Raw genomic sequence first — 18166 nt, forward strand, 5'->3', positions numbered from 1 at the left:
TCCAGCTTTCTCTGCTATATTTGGCTGTTGCCTCATTGAAATTACCATTTAAACTGAAAATAATCCCTAAATAAATACACTGTTTATTACATTTAATGCATTGGTTGCCAATAGTAAAACAGTATCTTTTTTGCAGTGATGATTTATTGAAAATAACAATTTCAGTTTTAGATATGTTTATTTTAAGTTGCCAATTTGAGCAATATTGTTCAAGATCATTCAAACCTTGTAGAAGACCATCTGATGTAGTGGTGTATTATTCAGTGTTGGTGGTTCTGTGTTTGTTTTGTCAAGGCGGTCTTTATTATCATTAATGAAAATATTAAATAATGTTGGACTAATCGCACAGCCTTGTTTCACCCCTTTTGTAACATCAAAACTCTGGGTAATTAAATTTGATGTTTTTATATGTGCTTTAGTATTAGAGTACATATTTTTAATGAGACGGTAAACCCTTCCATTGATATTATGTTTAAGAAGTTTGTAAAAAATTCCTATTCTCCAAATTAAATCAAAAGCTTTAGCAAAATCAACAAAACGTACAAAAAGTCTCTTTTTCTTGCAAAATTTTTTGAAATTAGAGTTTTTAAGACAAAAATATGATTAATAGTACGATGGTTCTTTTTAAAACCAGCTTGGTTATTATAGATTAGTTTGTTCTCTTCAATGTAGTTATTAAGACGAGAATTTATTATGCTACAAAACACTATATAGTGTGTGTGTGTGTGAAGTGTGATTGGTCCCGGCATGTTTGAGATACAAGGACAGGTAGAAATTTGAATGCACAGCGATGAAGTTACATGTATAATGAATGTATAGAGCAAGAAAAGTATGACACAATGTATGTTCATTCTTATAAGTTTATTATATTAAAAAAACATAACTGTTCTGAATAGGTTAGATTTCCCTTAGTGCTGCAACTTCACTGAACTTGCTGAGATGTAGTAGAAAGAGAAAAAGGCGTTTATTTGCCCCAGTTTTTCATGAATACTCATAACTCAGAGATATCTTACAATGAAAGTACTGATACAAAGCTGTCACAATTAATATTTTGTATATGAAAGAAAAATACATTTTTGATCCAAAATCAAGATGTTCAGTACACTGCACATTCTTGATAACAGTGAGTGGATTACATTGTCAGACACATGGTAATCAAGCAACAAGAGAATTTAAAACTATTTTGCCAACATAAGGTATAAACAAAATGTATTTCATAATAACGCTCAAAACTTGGGACAACTTGTACAGTTTTTATACAGACGTACCGGGGGTAAGACTTATTGGTTTTCTTCAAAGTAAATCTTGTGATTACAACAATGTAAATATACCTAAGGTAAAAATTAAGCAATAAAATCCAACGGCCTGTTAAAACCTCCTCTTCTGTTCATGTATTGTCTGTAGGCAAAATAAACAGATAAGTCATAGCTATCACAACATATAAACAATTCCCAATAATTTACCACATTGACAGTCACACATTTACTCCATATGCTAATAATTCAGTAGATAGCAGTGTGTTAATTTACATGAGCCTTGCAATTATCAGTACTGAAGTACAAATATATCCCCAAATCAATATCCAAATTAAGCAAACCCAGTACATTCAAGCATAGCTACTTTATTACTTTGTGAACTACATCTATGAAGTAACAGGGCAGATTTGCAGAACCCAACTGGATGACAATTCATTTTTAGTACTGTACACCAAAAATACACTCTACTGGTAATATCCTATAATGTTGCCATAACAACGAAACAGCAAACAACGAAAATCCACTGATTTTCTTTAATAATTACCAAAAAGGGGATATCTTATGAGTAACCCTACAATGTTATATTAAATTATTCCAAGGAACAAAATTACATTATTAGTGAGACCTTGTACCTGAACATTAAGCATAGCATTTTTTTAAATCACTGAAATGATTGCAGCCATCTGTCAAATGGAACATTGTTGTTTCCATGGTGACCTATGAATGACCGACTTTGAAACATTCCATCCAAGTTGGATATCGTTCTAATCCCCCTCAAAGACCAAATAGTCACATGGAAGTGGGCTGAGTGAAGATCTATACATGAAGATTTGAGAATACACTTACCTATATTTCCTTTTGCGGTTGATACTGACGGCAAATGCATTGTTGGCTCCAGGAACATGTTTACCCTGAAGAGCAGCCAGTAAAAAATGGTACATTTAATGCAAGTATTAGAGAGTCATGTAACATGAAATGAATAAAAATACAATCTTGAATTAGGCAGGCTAATCTACAAGTGGTATCAGCACTTCCACTACTAAACTCCGCAAGAGACAAAATGTTACAAATGCATCAACATCTACAAAATTGTCAAAACCTCCACTGCCGACGACAGTGAGTTTGTTTGTTGTTGTTTAGCAGAAAATCATATTGGCTAATCAGATCTAAACCACATAGACAATGGGTAGAAAATGTTTCATTGTTTTTTGATAACCAGATCATATTGGCTGATCAGATCAAAACCACATAGATAATGGGTAGAAAATGTTTCATTGTTTTTTGATAACCAGATTATACTGGCTGATCACACCAAAAAAGAACATGCTTTAGATGAGGTGAACTTGTAAAATGTGAATAAAAGTGGACATCTGTAATTTTGAATGCACACTATTGGGAAAGATACAAATTCACACTATCAAGGAATCTTGGAGATGTGAATTCACATTATCAATGATCTGATTGCAGTATGATGTGGTACTTGAGGCCTGTACTTGGGAACTCTGTTAGGACAACAAATGACCAATCAGCAGATGTTTTAGAAGAAGGATTAGATTGCAGATTGATTAGATTCCTGTAATGCACATCGATTGGTGCAATCACAAGTGCCTGGCTAAATCACAATAGCAAAAGTGAGCCACCCAGTTGCCAAATTTCAGGATCCGCCAGTCTGAAGACTACTAAGTGAGTGTATTTTACCATATAGCATTCACCTTCAGGTGCTGCATAGAGACTGATATTTAAAATGATGTGTAGGTTTATCAACCACTCAAACATGAGAAACAAAGTCAGTATTCATTACAACACTGGCTGCACCTCTTTTGTTGCCATGGTAGGACTTCATAACAACATAAACTCACCTTTGTTGTGTCAAATCCACTGAAACCCATTAACTTCATCATTTCTATCTCTTCTTCACTTTTACCTTCTAATTCAGATTCTAAAAATAAAAAGCAAGTAATAAACATCTCCTGATATTTACAATAAATACTAAAATTCCACATTCATAAGTTCTCTATCCATTTAAAATGACAAAAACTGATTGATTGATTGTTAGTTGCTTCATTTCTCCTCCCAAATATCAGTATCGAGTAGAATTTCCATTACCACCATACAATGTAATGTAGTGTAATGCAGTGACAGATAAATGCAGTGCCAAGATACAACAATTATACATCATTAGTTTAATTCTATGGAACACTGTTTGCAAAAATTTAGTTAAAACTTATTGAAAAATGTTCTCACAATGCTGATTGTCAGAGTGTTGAAACACAAGACTACTAATATTGTGTTAACATGTACACAAAGTTTACCACATATATTATTGGCAGCATTTGGCACTACAGAGTGTTAATAAGATCAATGCAGTCCACAGTACAAAATAGATTGTGCATTCTGGCAGAATATGGCTACTATGACAAAGAAAAAAACAGCCTGTCAAATTTTATATACTTGTTTGTTACTTCTGGCTAGACAGCCAGACATGGTCATTTGTTTTGACTACTAGATGCATGGAATAATGTTTTGAAACAATGCTGTATTTAAATTATATTAATACTTACCATCAATATATTGTGAGCCTGACGCATCAGGATCTGTTTTACTAGGGGACCTGAAATTAATAGAACGGTATATTTAGGTGTGCTCATTGGCAAATAATATCCTCACCTAAATTCTATATGTCACATTACTGATAAAATTGCACCAAAGTGAAACAATTAAATTTCACAACCCTTGAGATTCCAGGAAATGGGAGAACTTTGTGAAATGTACAGAAATTATAAATTTACCTTGAATGTGAGTGTCTATGTGGTGATCTTATCCTACAAGTAAAACAGAGTCACATAAAAATTACTACCCTCCTCAATAACACCCACTCATTAAAATTACTGCCCCTAGTGGCTGGTTCTTATAATCTCTTGTTTATAATTTGTGATTTAATTTAGGAATGAATCAATACACAGCGCGGAGAGACGCTAATTCTTCTGAATTTTTATACCAGGTATAGATTTTTTTTAAACAAAACATTAACTAAGTTTTAAATTAACTAGTAAAGCTAGCTGCATTAATTCAATATCATAACAATGTAGTTTTAATATACAGTGAATAATTAATATGTTCAGAATGGTTTCAAATTAACTAGTAAAGCTAGCTGCATTAATTCAATATCATAACCATGTAGTTTTAATATACAGTGAATAATTAATATGTTCAGAATGGTTTCAAATCAACTAGTAAAGCTAGCTGCATTAATTCAATATCATAACAATGTAGTTTTAATATACAGTGAATAATTAATATGTTCAGAATGGTTTCAAATCAACTAGTAAAGCTAGCTGCATTAATTCAATATCATAACAATGTAGTTTTAATATACAGTGAATAATTAATATGTTCAGAATGGTTTCAAATCAACTAGTAAAGCTAGCTGCATTAATTCAATATCATAACAATGTAGTTTCAATATACAGTGAATAATTAATATGTTCAGAATGGTTTCAAATTAACTAGTAAAGCTAGCTGCATTAATTCAATATCATAACAATGTAGTTTCAATATACAGTGAATAATTAATATGTTCAGAATGGTTTCAAATCAACTAGTAAAGCTAGCTGCATTAATTCAATATCATAACAATGTAGTTTTAATATACAGTGAATAATTAATATGTTCAGAATGGTTTTAAATTTAGTTTACCTTTTTCTCCTTGGGGACCGTGACCTAAAAATAAATTAAGTTACAAACAGAGTTAATACAGATATGATCTGTGAAATTCACTCTTTAACCTTTTCACCACCAGATTTTCTCGCCCAAATTTGTCTGCACTTTTTTCTTATATTCCTCGTTTGGAGCCAATATACAAAATTTGAGTCAATTTTCTGTTTTTACTTAAAAAATCTGGTTGAGTCAACGGTCAAAGAAATAATTATTTTATTTTTAATTATAACTAGAAATGAGATTTACCAGTGTGTCATAACAAAATCAAACGCATTAAAAAAAATAGCTGCTTAGTCAGAGGCAAAAATCTCAAGATTAATTTTTCACCAAAATATAAGTAAAAGGTAAATAAACATTTAAAGTAGTTAAATTCAAAATATGTTATTAAATAAGTATTAAGTCAGGCTGGACACTGATGTGATTCTTTGCAGACACAGAAGCAAAGAACCGAAAAAATAGATGCGACACAAATGATGTCATCAAGCCTTACCTGGATCTACTTCTTCTGGATTTGCGGGGTGAGCGAGATCTACAACAAACACAAATTATAAACAAACTATAAAGCATTTTTATGCTGCCTGTTTTTCACTCACAAACAATTTTAAAACAGTAAAACAGAGTTTATGTGGCCTGTGGAGAGCACTGTATTTCAGTGGTCAAGCATCTTAAAACTTGTATGTTTACATGGCCTGGAGAGGGAACTGTATTTGACTAGCCTGGGGATAACATGTGATTGACAGAATCCAATTAGAAGCAGTAATATCTTAAAAGTCAGCTAACTCAACTTAGTCAAACACAATACATGCATGCAACATTTATATAATATGCACACATTTGCGTTTATAGTGTCCACTAGTCAAACTCATCAAACATTTACTGGTATATGTACATGGAAATTTATTTCCGGTTTGTCTAATGTCATCACTGATTTGATTGACATATTACAAGCTACATTAGCTAGATAGCTAAAAAGGTGACATGGTGCTACAACAAATTTTGATAAATATAGCTTCATTTGCATACTTCATCCTCAAAAATGTGAATATCACAAAAGATTGATTCAGAATATCAATGGTAATGTCAACCTCAGCTTGGTCTTTGTGCAGTTTGCCATTACCAACTTTGAGATATTTTAATTATACTTGTATTGGATCTTACCTCGATCTTCTCTTATGACGTGTTTGAGAACGTGAGCGTGAACGACTCCGACGACGATCTAACAACATACAATGAGTGAAGTAAAAGTCAATATTGTATTTTTTTGAAAACAAACAAATGCATCAAACAAAATAAAATCATCAAACACATTGACGAATCAAATTTTAAACATGCTAAATACAATTACCACATTTGCTCATATACAATTAAATAAATTACAGAGGTATTGCTACAATCAATAAATTTTGTATCTAGTTAATATATGAAAGTAAATAAGTCAAACACAATGCATGCAGGGCTTCACTACCAACCTATAGTGGTGTCAATCATCCAGGTTCCCATGCACATACAAACTAAAACAATCATAGACATACAGTACAGTTCTCGCGGAAGCTTTGGCTTCACTTCAGCGTCAGCTTCGCTTCAGCATCGCATCGTTATGGCATTGTTATGGCTTCATCGTCGCATCAATGTCGCGACATTAAAAAGTTAGGCGATTATCGCTTCGCTTCATTGTGGCCTCATTATGGCGACAATGTGGCATCAGCATCGCTTCATCAAACAAACAAGTACTGTACTCATTTCCCCCAAACCTCTTGACCGCTCCCGCTTTTTACCGCTCAATTTCAGTTTTATTTTCGACCGTGCAAAAATTCGGACCACTAAAAATTTTCTGGTTTTCATAGATCACGGTTACTAGTTTAGTAACCGTGCATAGATGTTGAACAACCGTCAAAAGTTCAAATACTTTTTGTTTTAACTATCTATAATTATATGCATGCAATCTGACCCTTTGACCTAGATTTGGCTGGGATTGAATATTTTATTTTAGACAATATTCCGACGTGACGCACTGCTACAAAATGTATTCAACAGAAGTACAACATGGTTGTCTGGGTTTCTTTTCCTGATTGTGTTGAGTTTACGATTTGTATAATTATTGTTGTTTCCCCCCAAGCAGAAGACAAGCCGAAGGACCATGAAGCTAAATAGAATTCCCACGCATGGACGTGGACTGAGTGAAAGAAAATATTTCTAAGGCTAAAATAAAAATGACCTACTATTACACCTCTTGGTGTATTTGTCAATTTTATATATATTTCGTATGACCGTATGATCGTAAATACCTAGAAAAATCTCGTCTTTCATTAATAATTTCATTTGTTTGAAATGTCTACCGTAATTTGTTTCTCCAAACGGTCCCGACGTCCGTCATTCAACACAATCAGCATTTATTTATTGTAATTCATGGGGATCATGTCCCGTAATTTGCGGGCTGTACAACCAAATAATTAAAGTACTATTTATTGTATTTTTGTTTTATCTCGCGAAACTACAACAGAGCGTAGAGTTGTCGTGGTTAAATAGTCGCCTTGAAATCGATGGAACTTCAACTACTAGTATCCATTTCTCACCTTGAAATAAAAAAAATCGAAGAGCATCGGGGGATATATTATTAACCAGTCTTACAAATCGCTAGCTTTATTTCAATTCAATTCGATTCAATTTTCAATGACGCGAAGCTGATGCCACAATGATGCGATGCTGAGGCAACAATGAAGCCATGCGTAGGCGACAATGATGCCACAAAAGCCAAAGCTTCTGCGAGAACTGTACTGTAGACTTTCATAATTACCTCTACGTCTTCTCCTGTCTCTTGATGATGAACGTTTTCTTTCTAAGAGAAAAGATAAACAGATTAGTGAGGAAAATTAGAATGCAATGGAACACTTGCATCATCCAGTCTATGTGTATACAGTTGGTTAAAATGCATTTTAACATGACTGGACAATTTCAAGTAATCAGATAATATGATTCATCATACAGACTGAGGAAATCACACAGTTTCTCAAAGTGAAGGTCATTTGACTTTGGAATGTAACAAAATAATGCATGTTCTATTGTTTGTATGTTAGCCAGGATCACTATTAGAATCCACACTGATATATGGCATAGAATTCAAAACAAGCTGAATGTTACAAACTGAAAATTACAAGTTCATGCATTTATCCATGTAGTTGAGGTTCATAGTCTTATTGCTGGCTACAACTTACTTGTAGATGTCTTGATCGCGACTCACGATAGAAATTGAAATGTAGTAATACTGTAGTAATATCAAGCAACAGAAAGTCTACATTTATCATGCATGAGGCCTTCACATATTGAAAAGATGGCTCCAAATATGTGTCCTCATCAACAGTATTTAATGTCAGGAGACCTCAGTTGAAGTAAGCCTGTTGCTCAAAAACGCAGAGTTTAAAATTTTAAATTTCACCATATTAAACGCATCCTGCTGTTATTTTAGACAAAATAACAAAAATGAGATTTTGCCTCCATGAATCCCATAAAATTATCTAACTGTGAGAATTAGCAGCGGTAACTAAATGGTTCACAAGAGTGTTCTCAAAGCGATGACATTTGAATCGCTTTTACCATGGAACTATAGTTCCATGCTTTTACTTAAAGAGGAACCGATACTATAAATATGGGTCAAGATGGCCACCGTATTAGTATGCATCAGTAACACTGGGACATGATGATGTAAAACAGTAAACAATGTCAATAGCATTTGGTCACGGCCTCTCGGATATCCATTGCATTAACTGTGAAAGTAAAAATCATTCGCGTGGTTTAAATTTCGCAATGAGTCCAAAAGTGCGAAATTAAAACAAAAATTTCCTGTTTGAATGTAAAACACAATACCCAAGTCAAAACAACACTCACTCCTGACCCACAATCTTACGAATTTTACCGTAGTCATTGACGCCTATTCAAGAGTACGATCTTTATTGTGGTTAGCGTGAATGGGTAAAGCTTCGATTCGACAATGAGCTGTTATCACAGTCTTTAAATGGTCGGTTTATCATCGAAAACAAGAGGTAGAAGGTCATGCTGGAACATCGGCAAATCACCTCTGTGTTGGTAATTTGAACACGTTGTCGTCACCCAGTATTTTGATTGACCTATCAGGTGTCGAGCATTTGCATGCAACCGGAATCATTCGCTTACGATGAAACTAAATTGAAATGTACTTGCATTTCAGAACAATTCAACGAATTTACTTTTTGTACTTTATTAATAATCACTACCAAGTAATAATAATGATAATTATGAAACGCAGCATGATCGGATTGCGCTACCATTATTATTTAATACCGTACTAAGCAATGCAGTGTTCCTTTTTTTAAAACATCTTTTAGGATCGCCAGAACAATGTTGGTTACTACTATGTGGACATTTTTGATCATACGGCAAAGACTTGTGTTTTCTAAGGGGTGAAACTTTTTGTATAATTTTCTAGACAGTCTGGAAAAAGGAAGGGGTACAGTGAATAAGTGTCAGACTTTAATGAGCTGCAAATGGTTGTTGTGTAATACTGGTAGGCGTGCAGGAAATAACCGTTCTGTTAGAGGTTCCAAGTTTCGGATATCAAAAAGACATTGGCCTGACTGCTTCGTATGGCGTTACCTTTTTTTTATTTTTCGCGAAATACTTCGACAGCTCAAAACCGCGAAATCAAATCGCATCTCTCCATGCATTGCGTCTATCGAACATTGTCCAGTATTTTTTATACAATCTACGTCTGACAGCGACGTTGTTGTTGCACAGACTTTGACCGTCACCCAGCCATCTTTGCTTGTTGGTTGTAACGCAGGGTTGAAACGTTGATTTTATAATAAATACAACGCTGCAGATTGGTCGTTAAAATTGAGTCTACGGTAATTTTTTTTTGACAGAACGCTCTTCTCCGCCTCACCGCTCATTTGATTTTGACTGTAAAGTCAACTCGACGTTCACCCACAAGATCACAAGAACTTAAATTACACGAGATACAAGCCGATACCACCCGTGTACATACAGGCTAGGCTTCACGGAAGACAAGGCTGCACATTTTGATTTTTCCACACTAGTGTCTTAAACAGGTTACAAGATAAGCCTGTGATGTCGCGGTGACTTTTCTTTACTAATGATTTTGATATTTTATCACGGGAATTTCCGTGTAATAACCTGTACTTATAATATACAGTAAACACTTTCATTGTCGCCTCTACCAATTAGTCAATATTATGTGGAAATTTGAGGGCAATAGTAAATACACGTTCTGTTTACCGATTTGTGACGAAAATATGAAAACCGAAGTCCTTGACTTAGTGTTTCCACACTTGTTATATTAGCAGTCTGGAGGAGTAGTATGTATACAGAATGTGCATAGTAAGTTTCGTTCTCAGGTTTACTGTATACGAAATCAGTACCGTCAATAGACTGACGCAATGGAAACAGACAAATAAACTTGAGTCGGCATTATCTTCGTGACAGTTTAGCAACAATCTGGTCGTGTGTATCCGGTGGACTGCTGCCTTTTCTTGTTGGCCATTATCAACTTGAATTGGTTTCGCATCATTTTTCCGACGATGTATAAATTACCGAGTGTGCGATGTTACAAATCATGGCACATGAAGACGGCTCTGTATTTGTTTGAAATTCAATTGCTATGTTATATTTAAACAAGCAAATTGTAATCCGTTCTTAGGATGTTTATATCATTTGTTGTTTTGTGTGATTAGCAGTACAGGGGGAAAGATAAGCATTCATTTACTCAGTGGACAGAGGCGGAGTTAATTACCCATGAGCACTTGGTGCAATCCAAGGGATTGAGCGGTTCTCCTTTAAAGGGGAACCGCTCAATCCCATGGATTGCACCAAAGAATCATGGGACAATATTGTTTTTGTTGTTTACAATGTTAATCTATCTTTTGTTATTTTAATCCAGAAAATAAATTTGTTGTGAAATTAATCTTAACTGGAAGGTGCCCCTTTAAGCAAAGTGTCGCCTTTTTTTTAGCTCCATGACCGAAGCATCCTGATATGTACGCAAGGACAACTACGCCGCCCCCTACGATGATAATACAATACTGGCGGCTCAGACACACATTTATTTTCGCAGAATTTGCACTGTCGTTTCAGTGAATTCCATCGTTGAGACGTGTAGCCGCCAATTCCTTGTTTACACCACCTGTAAGCACGAAACACTCAGTGTCTGTCAGCTTCAGCCGGACGTCACAATCGAAACGCAGGTCCGGCGTTTGGACGTATTTCATTGTTTCGCCATTTATGCTTTGTGCGGGAAAACCAAGTAAATGTACCATGGATAAGTCATATTGTTAAATTTTCAACGAGGAAACAAATTGATAACAATAAGTTAGTCCACTCACATGTGCACAATTTGTTCAATACGGGTAATAATGCGAAAAAACCTTACCTCGCCTAGGTGAACGACTACGACTTCTGCTGCGCACCATCTTGGATTTGCTGGTAAACAGTACCCCTTAGCTGTGTGCTAATTAACCGCACCGTACAAGTGACAAGCCTGGTTCGGCCTCTAGGTGTCGCTATTGCCAAACGATCGAAGATAATAAATCGACGCGGGGTCATGTGTGGGCGGGCAAAGTCCCTCATAGATGGAATGTGATGCAGGGAATCATTACTACATTATATTAATAATAATAGTTTATTATGCAACTGTAAAATCTGCTGTAGATACAGTAAGGTAAAAATAGTGTAAAGTAAAAATACAATTAATACAACTAAAAATAACTACAAATAAATCGGAAAATAATAAAAATGCAGTAGTAAATCAAAGTAAAGCTTCTCTCTACCCAGGGGTTTACACATGCGGTGCTGAAATGACTGTATCGTGTCTACGTGATAGTAAATGGGTTGTGAAATTTACACAAAAAGAAAGATCTAAACAACTATAAAGGTATAATTTTAAACTCATCTGCATCGAATGTATATGATAAAACAGTAGAAACAAAACCTTACTAGGCGAAACGATACGCGATGTGATGAAAATATGTTCACACTTAAAGGCATTGCTTTCATGAAGGAAACAAATAATAACCAACTTCCTGAATTTGTCTAATGCCTTGGAGTGCAGAAATAAGAGGGGAATTTAATGATATTGAAACTGATTATTTCGAAAACCAATGAAGCACATTTCTTCTATCTGTGAATGAAAGTATTAAACATGGGTGTGTACTGAGTTCTTTACTATTTAGCGTGTTGGTGAAACATAAGGCCAAAAAAAAAAAAAAAACTTATGTTGCCCTCAATTCGGAAAATTGAAAAATTTGGTCGGTCGGTCGGATTTTTTTTTAAACTCGTGAAAACTAAGGGTATCGTAAATAGCCGAGGTATATGAAAAACAAACGCGACCCGATATTTCATATTTTTCTGGGCCTAATAGTCACGGTAACGATGGCATTGCTATATTGGTCGCCACTGCTGACACATTAAAATCATCGGGCTTAATATGGCTGCTTTTACTGGAATAGCACCCAAAGTCTATCTACAGCTTACGCCCGACGATTTTAATATAACCGACACATAACCATAGTCGTACCACTCTTACTGTGACGTGAAAATGTAGGAAATCAGCATTTCCTATGATTATTATTAATTATTAATATTTTGCAAAAACGTAATTACTAGTTTATTTGCCCCCTCATCTGTATTTATCACTGTCGAATTATAGCAATTTTTCTCAGAAAGATTATTACATTTTTAGGCAACGTTTTATGTGAATAAATAAAGATTTGGAAAATGATATATCAAAAAAAAAAAAAATCCAAACTTTGCCACCTGTCTGTGAAAATTCAAAAGGGAGACTGAACGAATTACACGTGCATTTTTATATTTTTTGGCTGAGTTGTGTGACTTCTTTCAAGCCGTTTCAGGCCAATAAATAGTATTATTAGTAAACAGTAGTATACACTGTCAATGTATGTACATGAATTAAACATTGTATTCAGTAACTTTTTGCTTATGCATTATTGTGGGAAGATATAAAATGACGTCCCATGACAACATGCGCATGGCCTTATGTCGAAAGCGTGACCGGAAATGCTGTCTGAAACTTCTGAAGCCTAAACGTCCGTGCCAATGCACCCGAAGCTACACATATATATGTCAAATATTTTCACTACTTAGTTTTCCTGAAGTCCAATAACAATTCAAAATCCATTTCAATCACAGTTTCGATAGAACATTTGTTTTACACATCCAAATCTTTGAAACAGTTTGTACATATTATATAAATTGTATGTCTTACTATCTGGGTGATTTCTCAGACCACTATCGTCTGAGGTGAATCCACGGACCATGGTGCAAAGATCTTACAGCCACGGAAGTTTCGGCCACACACATGTTTATGATCGATTTAGTTCTTTCCATTTTAGTACTAGTATATATCTGAATTTATTAACGAGTTATGCAAGTACGGCGTATTTGTATTTATATTTATTTACTTATAACTCATACGATGCAAGAACGTCATATTTACTTGTAACTCTACGTCCATATTGCAAGCACGGCATGTTTATATGTATTTACAACTAACAAGCACTTTATAAGCACGGCTTTATTATTTATATGCACGTTGCAAGTGTGGCACATTCATATTCAGTACAAACAGTTAAAAGCACTTTCAGCGAATTAGTGGAATGCTCAAATATAAATGCGATACATATAACAAACGTTCAAATAAATATAATTAAGTTGTACTTGTAACTTACGAATAATTCGTTAATAAATGTCAATATATATAATGGCAAGAAATAGGTCGTTAAGATATAAAAACACAAGTGTGTTCGAAACTTTCTGCATTCTTCCTACTGCATTCGTTTTGGTGTCGGGTTTACTTGTAACCTCCCGGATGTGGGCTCTAACCCATTCCCACTTTCTAGTCGTTGAACGGTGTATGTGGTTTAAGATGGTTGAGCACAATCTTCGTTATGACACTGTTCTACTCATCCAAGCTAAGTCTTCCATGGCACCCCATTGTGAATTAATCAATGCAATGAATGACAATATATGCATTATTTGATGACTGTTCATTACGTAATCAAAACGGCCTGGTAACCAGCGTTCGGGAATGCGACATACGTTTATTATAGCGCCCGCAGCGGCAAGAACCTCCATCCAGACAAGATAGTAGTTGGCAAATGGATTGCCACCTATTTTACCAAATACTCTCAGTGTGACCACAGTCCACCTGTAAATTACTGGTGAAAGAAATGCTAGTACACGATCACTCTGACATTTAGATGTCACGGCTTTGTGAATAGAAAACGTTGAAAGCAGTAGGTAAACTATTGGAACGAGCCAGCTTAAAACCACGGTGTCTTGAAAGGAAGCAGCAAAAGTAGACAGCACACCTGAAAATAGAAGATTTATTAAAATATGAATCTACCGGGTCGCGGGATGGCAGAGGAGGGTTTATGGCTGTGTGAAATTGGTGTCACATGTTTGATATATTCCGTGTGATAAATACTTGCTGTTAGAATACAATACAATATTTTTTATTGTGTCAATAAATCAAATACAGACATTGCTCCGGTTGTTGTAAAATAAAACAAAAAAACACTGATTACTAGTACCTACTTTGTTTCAATATGTTGTCACGTGATTGCAGACTTTTTTTCTGACGTGTTTACATTATTTCTATGTTAAATGTCGAGAAACCAAGAATTACGAATCGTATCGGCAAATTGTCGTAATGCGCGCCTGCTTGTGCACGACTCTATTTAAATGGTTCGGATAACCAGACGACGCTATTCCCGTATCCTGCTTCCCAGCCAACGAAAGTTCCCTAGTGACAACAGAGGGATTTCGCAAGGAGTTCGGTAGACTGGCCCAGCCGTGGCAAATTTAAATTGTTTTCTTAAATCTTGGTCAGATGCTCGTTCTCTGAGAAACTATCATATAAAACAATAAAACTGTTGGAGTCAGTGTGTTTCGAAGTATCCGTAAAATTTCATTGGCTTTCTGTGAGCATAGATGTGTTCATTGTCACGTGTGGCGGTGCGCAATTGCGCGATCACCATTATTATTGAATATTGAGATTATTTTGGCCAGAAAACCCCACGATATTTTATGAACGAAAGTGTACACAAATTTGATGCGCCGGTGATGCTAAAAAGGACAGAATGGACTTTGTAATTTTAGTGTAGTTGTGTTTAAGTTGGCTCTGGAAAGTTGCCAAGTTTTAGGTGATTTGTTGTATGCTAACTGCATGATTCGTGCAGGTATGATTCCCCAGAACAGCTTGTGATCCATTGAAAATTCCAGTTTTGTCAACAAACCTAGACGTGTGAATAGGTCTGATATGTATATACTTATCTTACCGAATGTATTCGCTGTCCAAATTCCGCACATGTCCAACTGTAATAGTTTCTTGTAAACAACAGCGCCACCAGCATGGCTCATAAACAAATGATAAATAACACTACCAAACAAAAGTGATATTAATGATAAATAGTGCATAATTGCAAGTGACGTCACATTCATCACATTCCATTGTAGCCTAATCGTGGGAAATATCAGGAAATACAGCAAAGGCAAACCTGCAATAACAAATATAAGCTCTCTTACAGTCATTTTTTATCACAACAAGTAACAAGTTTACTAAACGGAATTTTCTTTGAAATAATTTCTGTTATTGTAGGTAATTTAGAACTGTTACGTCAGTACTACTTCATCCAAGTCCCAAGCTGCTCCGTTATTTCCTTGGGATCACGCGTTATATTGTATACCAATGAATACAGGAAGTTGGGTTCTGTTATTATATATATATATGTATTATTCATATTATTTCTTGTGAGATAGGGTGTTATTGTGAACGAACCAACAATCCGGCCAGCAGCCAGCATTATTGGAATATAGCGGCTCACTTTTTTATAATAAAAATAGCAGTAATGTAGCAGTTTGTTATGCTAAGTAGATATCCATAATGTCAGTGATGTATATTGTAATACTACTGGTTGGCTTGTCTTTTCACTCACATAATCTATTTGCCAGTGAATTTCCTTGTAAATTAATTTAATAAAACGATTTTATTTATCTTTGCCAAACAACATTCATAGATTTTACTTTGTCGGGGTAAAATGTTCCACACAAAGTAGTTCTCATTAGATGAAGACATTTCATTCTCGATTCAGACTTTTCGTAAAATCATTGTCTGTCTCGCAGTTTTAAGAGCAGCTCCCATCTATGAAATAGGAAACGAATAATACATGCAACCGTGATACAATCGATGAACTGGGGCGAAACAGCTTTGGGACAAAACGGTGCTGGTACGAAATAACTGGGGCAAAACGGGTTCAGACGAAACGTCGGGTACTCTCCCTACTATTACATACTACACTGTACACACGGGTAAATGTTGCTTACGACTCATCGACCAGCACTACTATATTTATGTATAAATAGATGACATCAAACGTTGACTACACATACATAACACTAATCGGCGTATAGATAGGTCAGAACAGGTCATATAAGTTTACCAAGCAAACACACTGAATACTTACCATGTGTATATACATTAACCAATTCATTGTGAAGGTAAACAAGACTTTTAACGCAACAAATAATGTTAGTTAACGGCCTGTATCCAGTCAATATAAAACGGTTGAACTGCAGATGGGTTGGCGACTCAGCCCAGTCATATAAACGTACACGTTGACACATTATCTATGTATTCTAACGTTTATCGCGATATTCTGCTGAATTATAGAAGCACGGAGGTAAAAATGTGTTACTTTGATGGTATAAGGTAGTTGTAGCAGTTGTGTTTGTGATGGTGATGACGGTCAGTCAGCTTTGAGACGCCAGTAGTTATTCGTCAACGAGCGCAGATCACACCTGTAAACACCTTGGCAGGGCGTTTTTGTTTTTTGGTTACGAGTTTAGACATGCGCCGAACTTTAAAAACGAGTTGCACTATTATATATGTCGCTGATGGCGGCATTGTGACTTTGGCGGTTCGTAATAGTGCTAAGTATATCCAGCTTAGGGTATCAAATGAGTGAAGTATAACAATACAGATACTAGTAGTTGATTTTCACGAATATGTGTGGATAAACCAAAACTATTTGCTGCTACGTATAAAAAAATCCGTCCACCGCGTCCTACTAGTGTTTTAATACATTTAGAGGGCGGTGGTCATGTAATTTCATGTCAACAAACAATGTACTAGTCTTTTACACGAGTTGTATACGTCGCTGTGAGTCCCATATAGTACCCAGGACGCGGCACGACGACCACCCCTTTAACAGCGTTTTATAGCTGTGCTTATATCTCTTTCCGCGCACCGTAGTGGTGTTTCAAAGTTTTCAGGCAAAAATTCGATTCAATGCAGTGGTTTTATAGGTTCTGAATGACTTTTTCATTAACCTCTTCAGAGGGGATGCAAGGGGTATTTTCTTAAGCTGTAATCAATTGTTTTTATTTTCATAATAATGTAATTTAAATAAATAAAAAACGTAAATTCGTAGACATGGACAAGGTGTTAAATGTAATCAGCTAGTTTATTCGTCCGTAATTTTTACAAAGATATTATTTTTTTTTAAGCGTGTAAAGCATTTCCCAAATTAAATGTAGTAATTTGTACGAAATTTCCAATTTTGATTCTTAAACTCAAATTATCAAAAATATTATAAAAATGTAATTATTATCTGTAAAGTGTAAAAAAAAAAAATACGTTCATTCATACGTTCGCAATGTTCATTTTGCCATTGGATTTCGATCACTGATTGTTTGGGCAATCGACAATAAAATTAGGCATATATAAACAACACAAGTAACCTGTAGAATGCTGTGTGGGTAATATTTTTATATTGATTTTTGCTGCATTTGCAGCAAATAGTTACCAAACAATGAGAAATCTATTGGATTGAATATACCTCTCAGGTGGCTTCACATGCATAGTTCAAGCCTGCCTAACCGGTGCTTATACCAGGATTTAGTTACAGCTTCATGTTCCCAGTAATCGCAAGAAATTGACATGAGAATAGAAATTCATGAAAGACTGGCACTCCCATGCAATTAACAGCGAGTTAAATTCTTGGGATTGAAACATATATTTTGAAGTCACTGATGTAGGCAATGAATAACTTAAAGTTGACATAAAGACGAGGTAGTTTATGATTTAAGGTAGAGATGCAGTTTATTTGTGAATTTCAATCAAAAATAGT

General features: G+C 35.2%; 2 protein-coding genes across 2 annotated transcripts; both read right to left on the reverse strand.

Annotated features, from left to right (window-relative positions):
* Window positions 1-846: 846 nt before the first annotated feature.
* On the reverse strand, window positions 847-11501 carry LOC102807158 (uncharacterized). The gene is made up of 10 exons (XM_006812247.3): window positions 11392-11501; window positions 7768-7809; window positions 6132-6189; window positions 5464-5502; window positions 4953-4976; window positions 4046-4078; window positions 3818-3867; window positions 3116-3195; window positions 2103-2167; window positions 847-1398 (listed from the first exon to the last, which is right to left on the reverse strand). The coding sequence occupies exons 1-10, from the start codon at window positions 11429-11431 to the stop codon at window positions 1344-1346; spliced, it is 486 nt and encodes a 161-aa protein (XP_006812310.1). The 5' UTR covers window positions 11432-11501; the 3' UTR covers window positions 847-1343.
* A 1914-nt stretch (window positions 11502-13415) lies between these two features.
* On the reverse strand, window positions 13416-16806 carry LOC100373548 (progestin and adipoQ receptor family member 4-like). Its single transcript, XM_085504701.1, has 3 exons — window positions 16502-16806; window positions 15317-15535; window positions 13416-14347 (listed from the first exon to the last, which is right to left on the reverse strand). The coding sequence occupies exons 1-3, from the start codon at window positions 16659-16661 to the stop codon at window positions 13923-13925; spliced, it is 804 nt and encodes a 267-aa protein (XP_085360827.1). The 5' UTR covers window positions 16662-16806; the 3' UTR covers window positions 13416-13922.
* Between the last annotated feature and the right edge of the window lie 1360 nt (window positions 16807-18166).

Source organism: Saccoglossus kowalevskii, chromosome 10 (genome assembly GCF_978046115.1).
Source record: "Saccoglossus kowalevskii chromosome 10, keSacKowa6.1, whole genome shotgun sequence".
NCBI lineage: Eukaryota > Metazoa > Hemichordata > Enteropneusta > Harrimaniidae > Saccoglossus > Saccoglossus kowalevskii.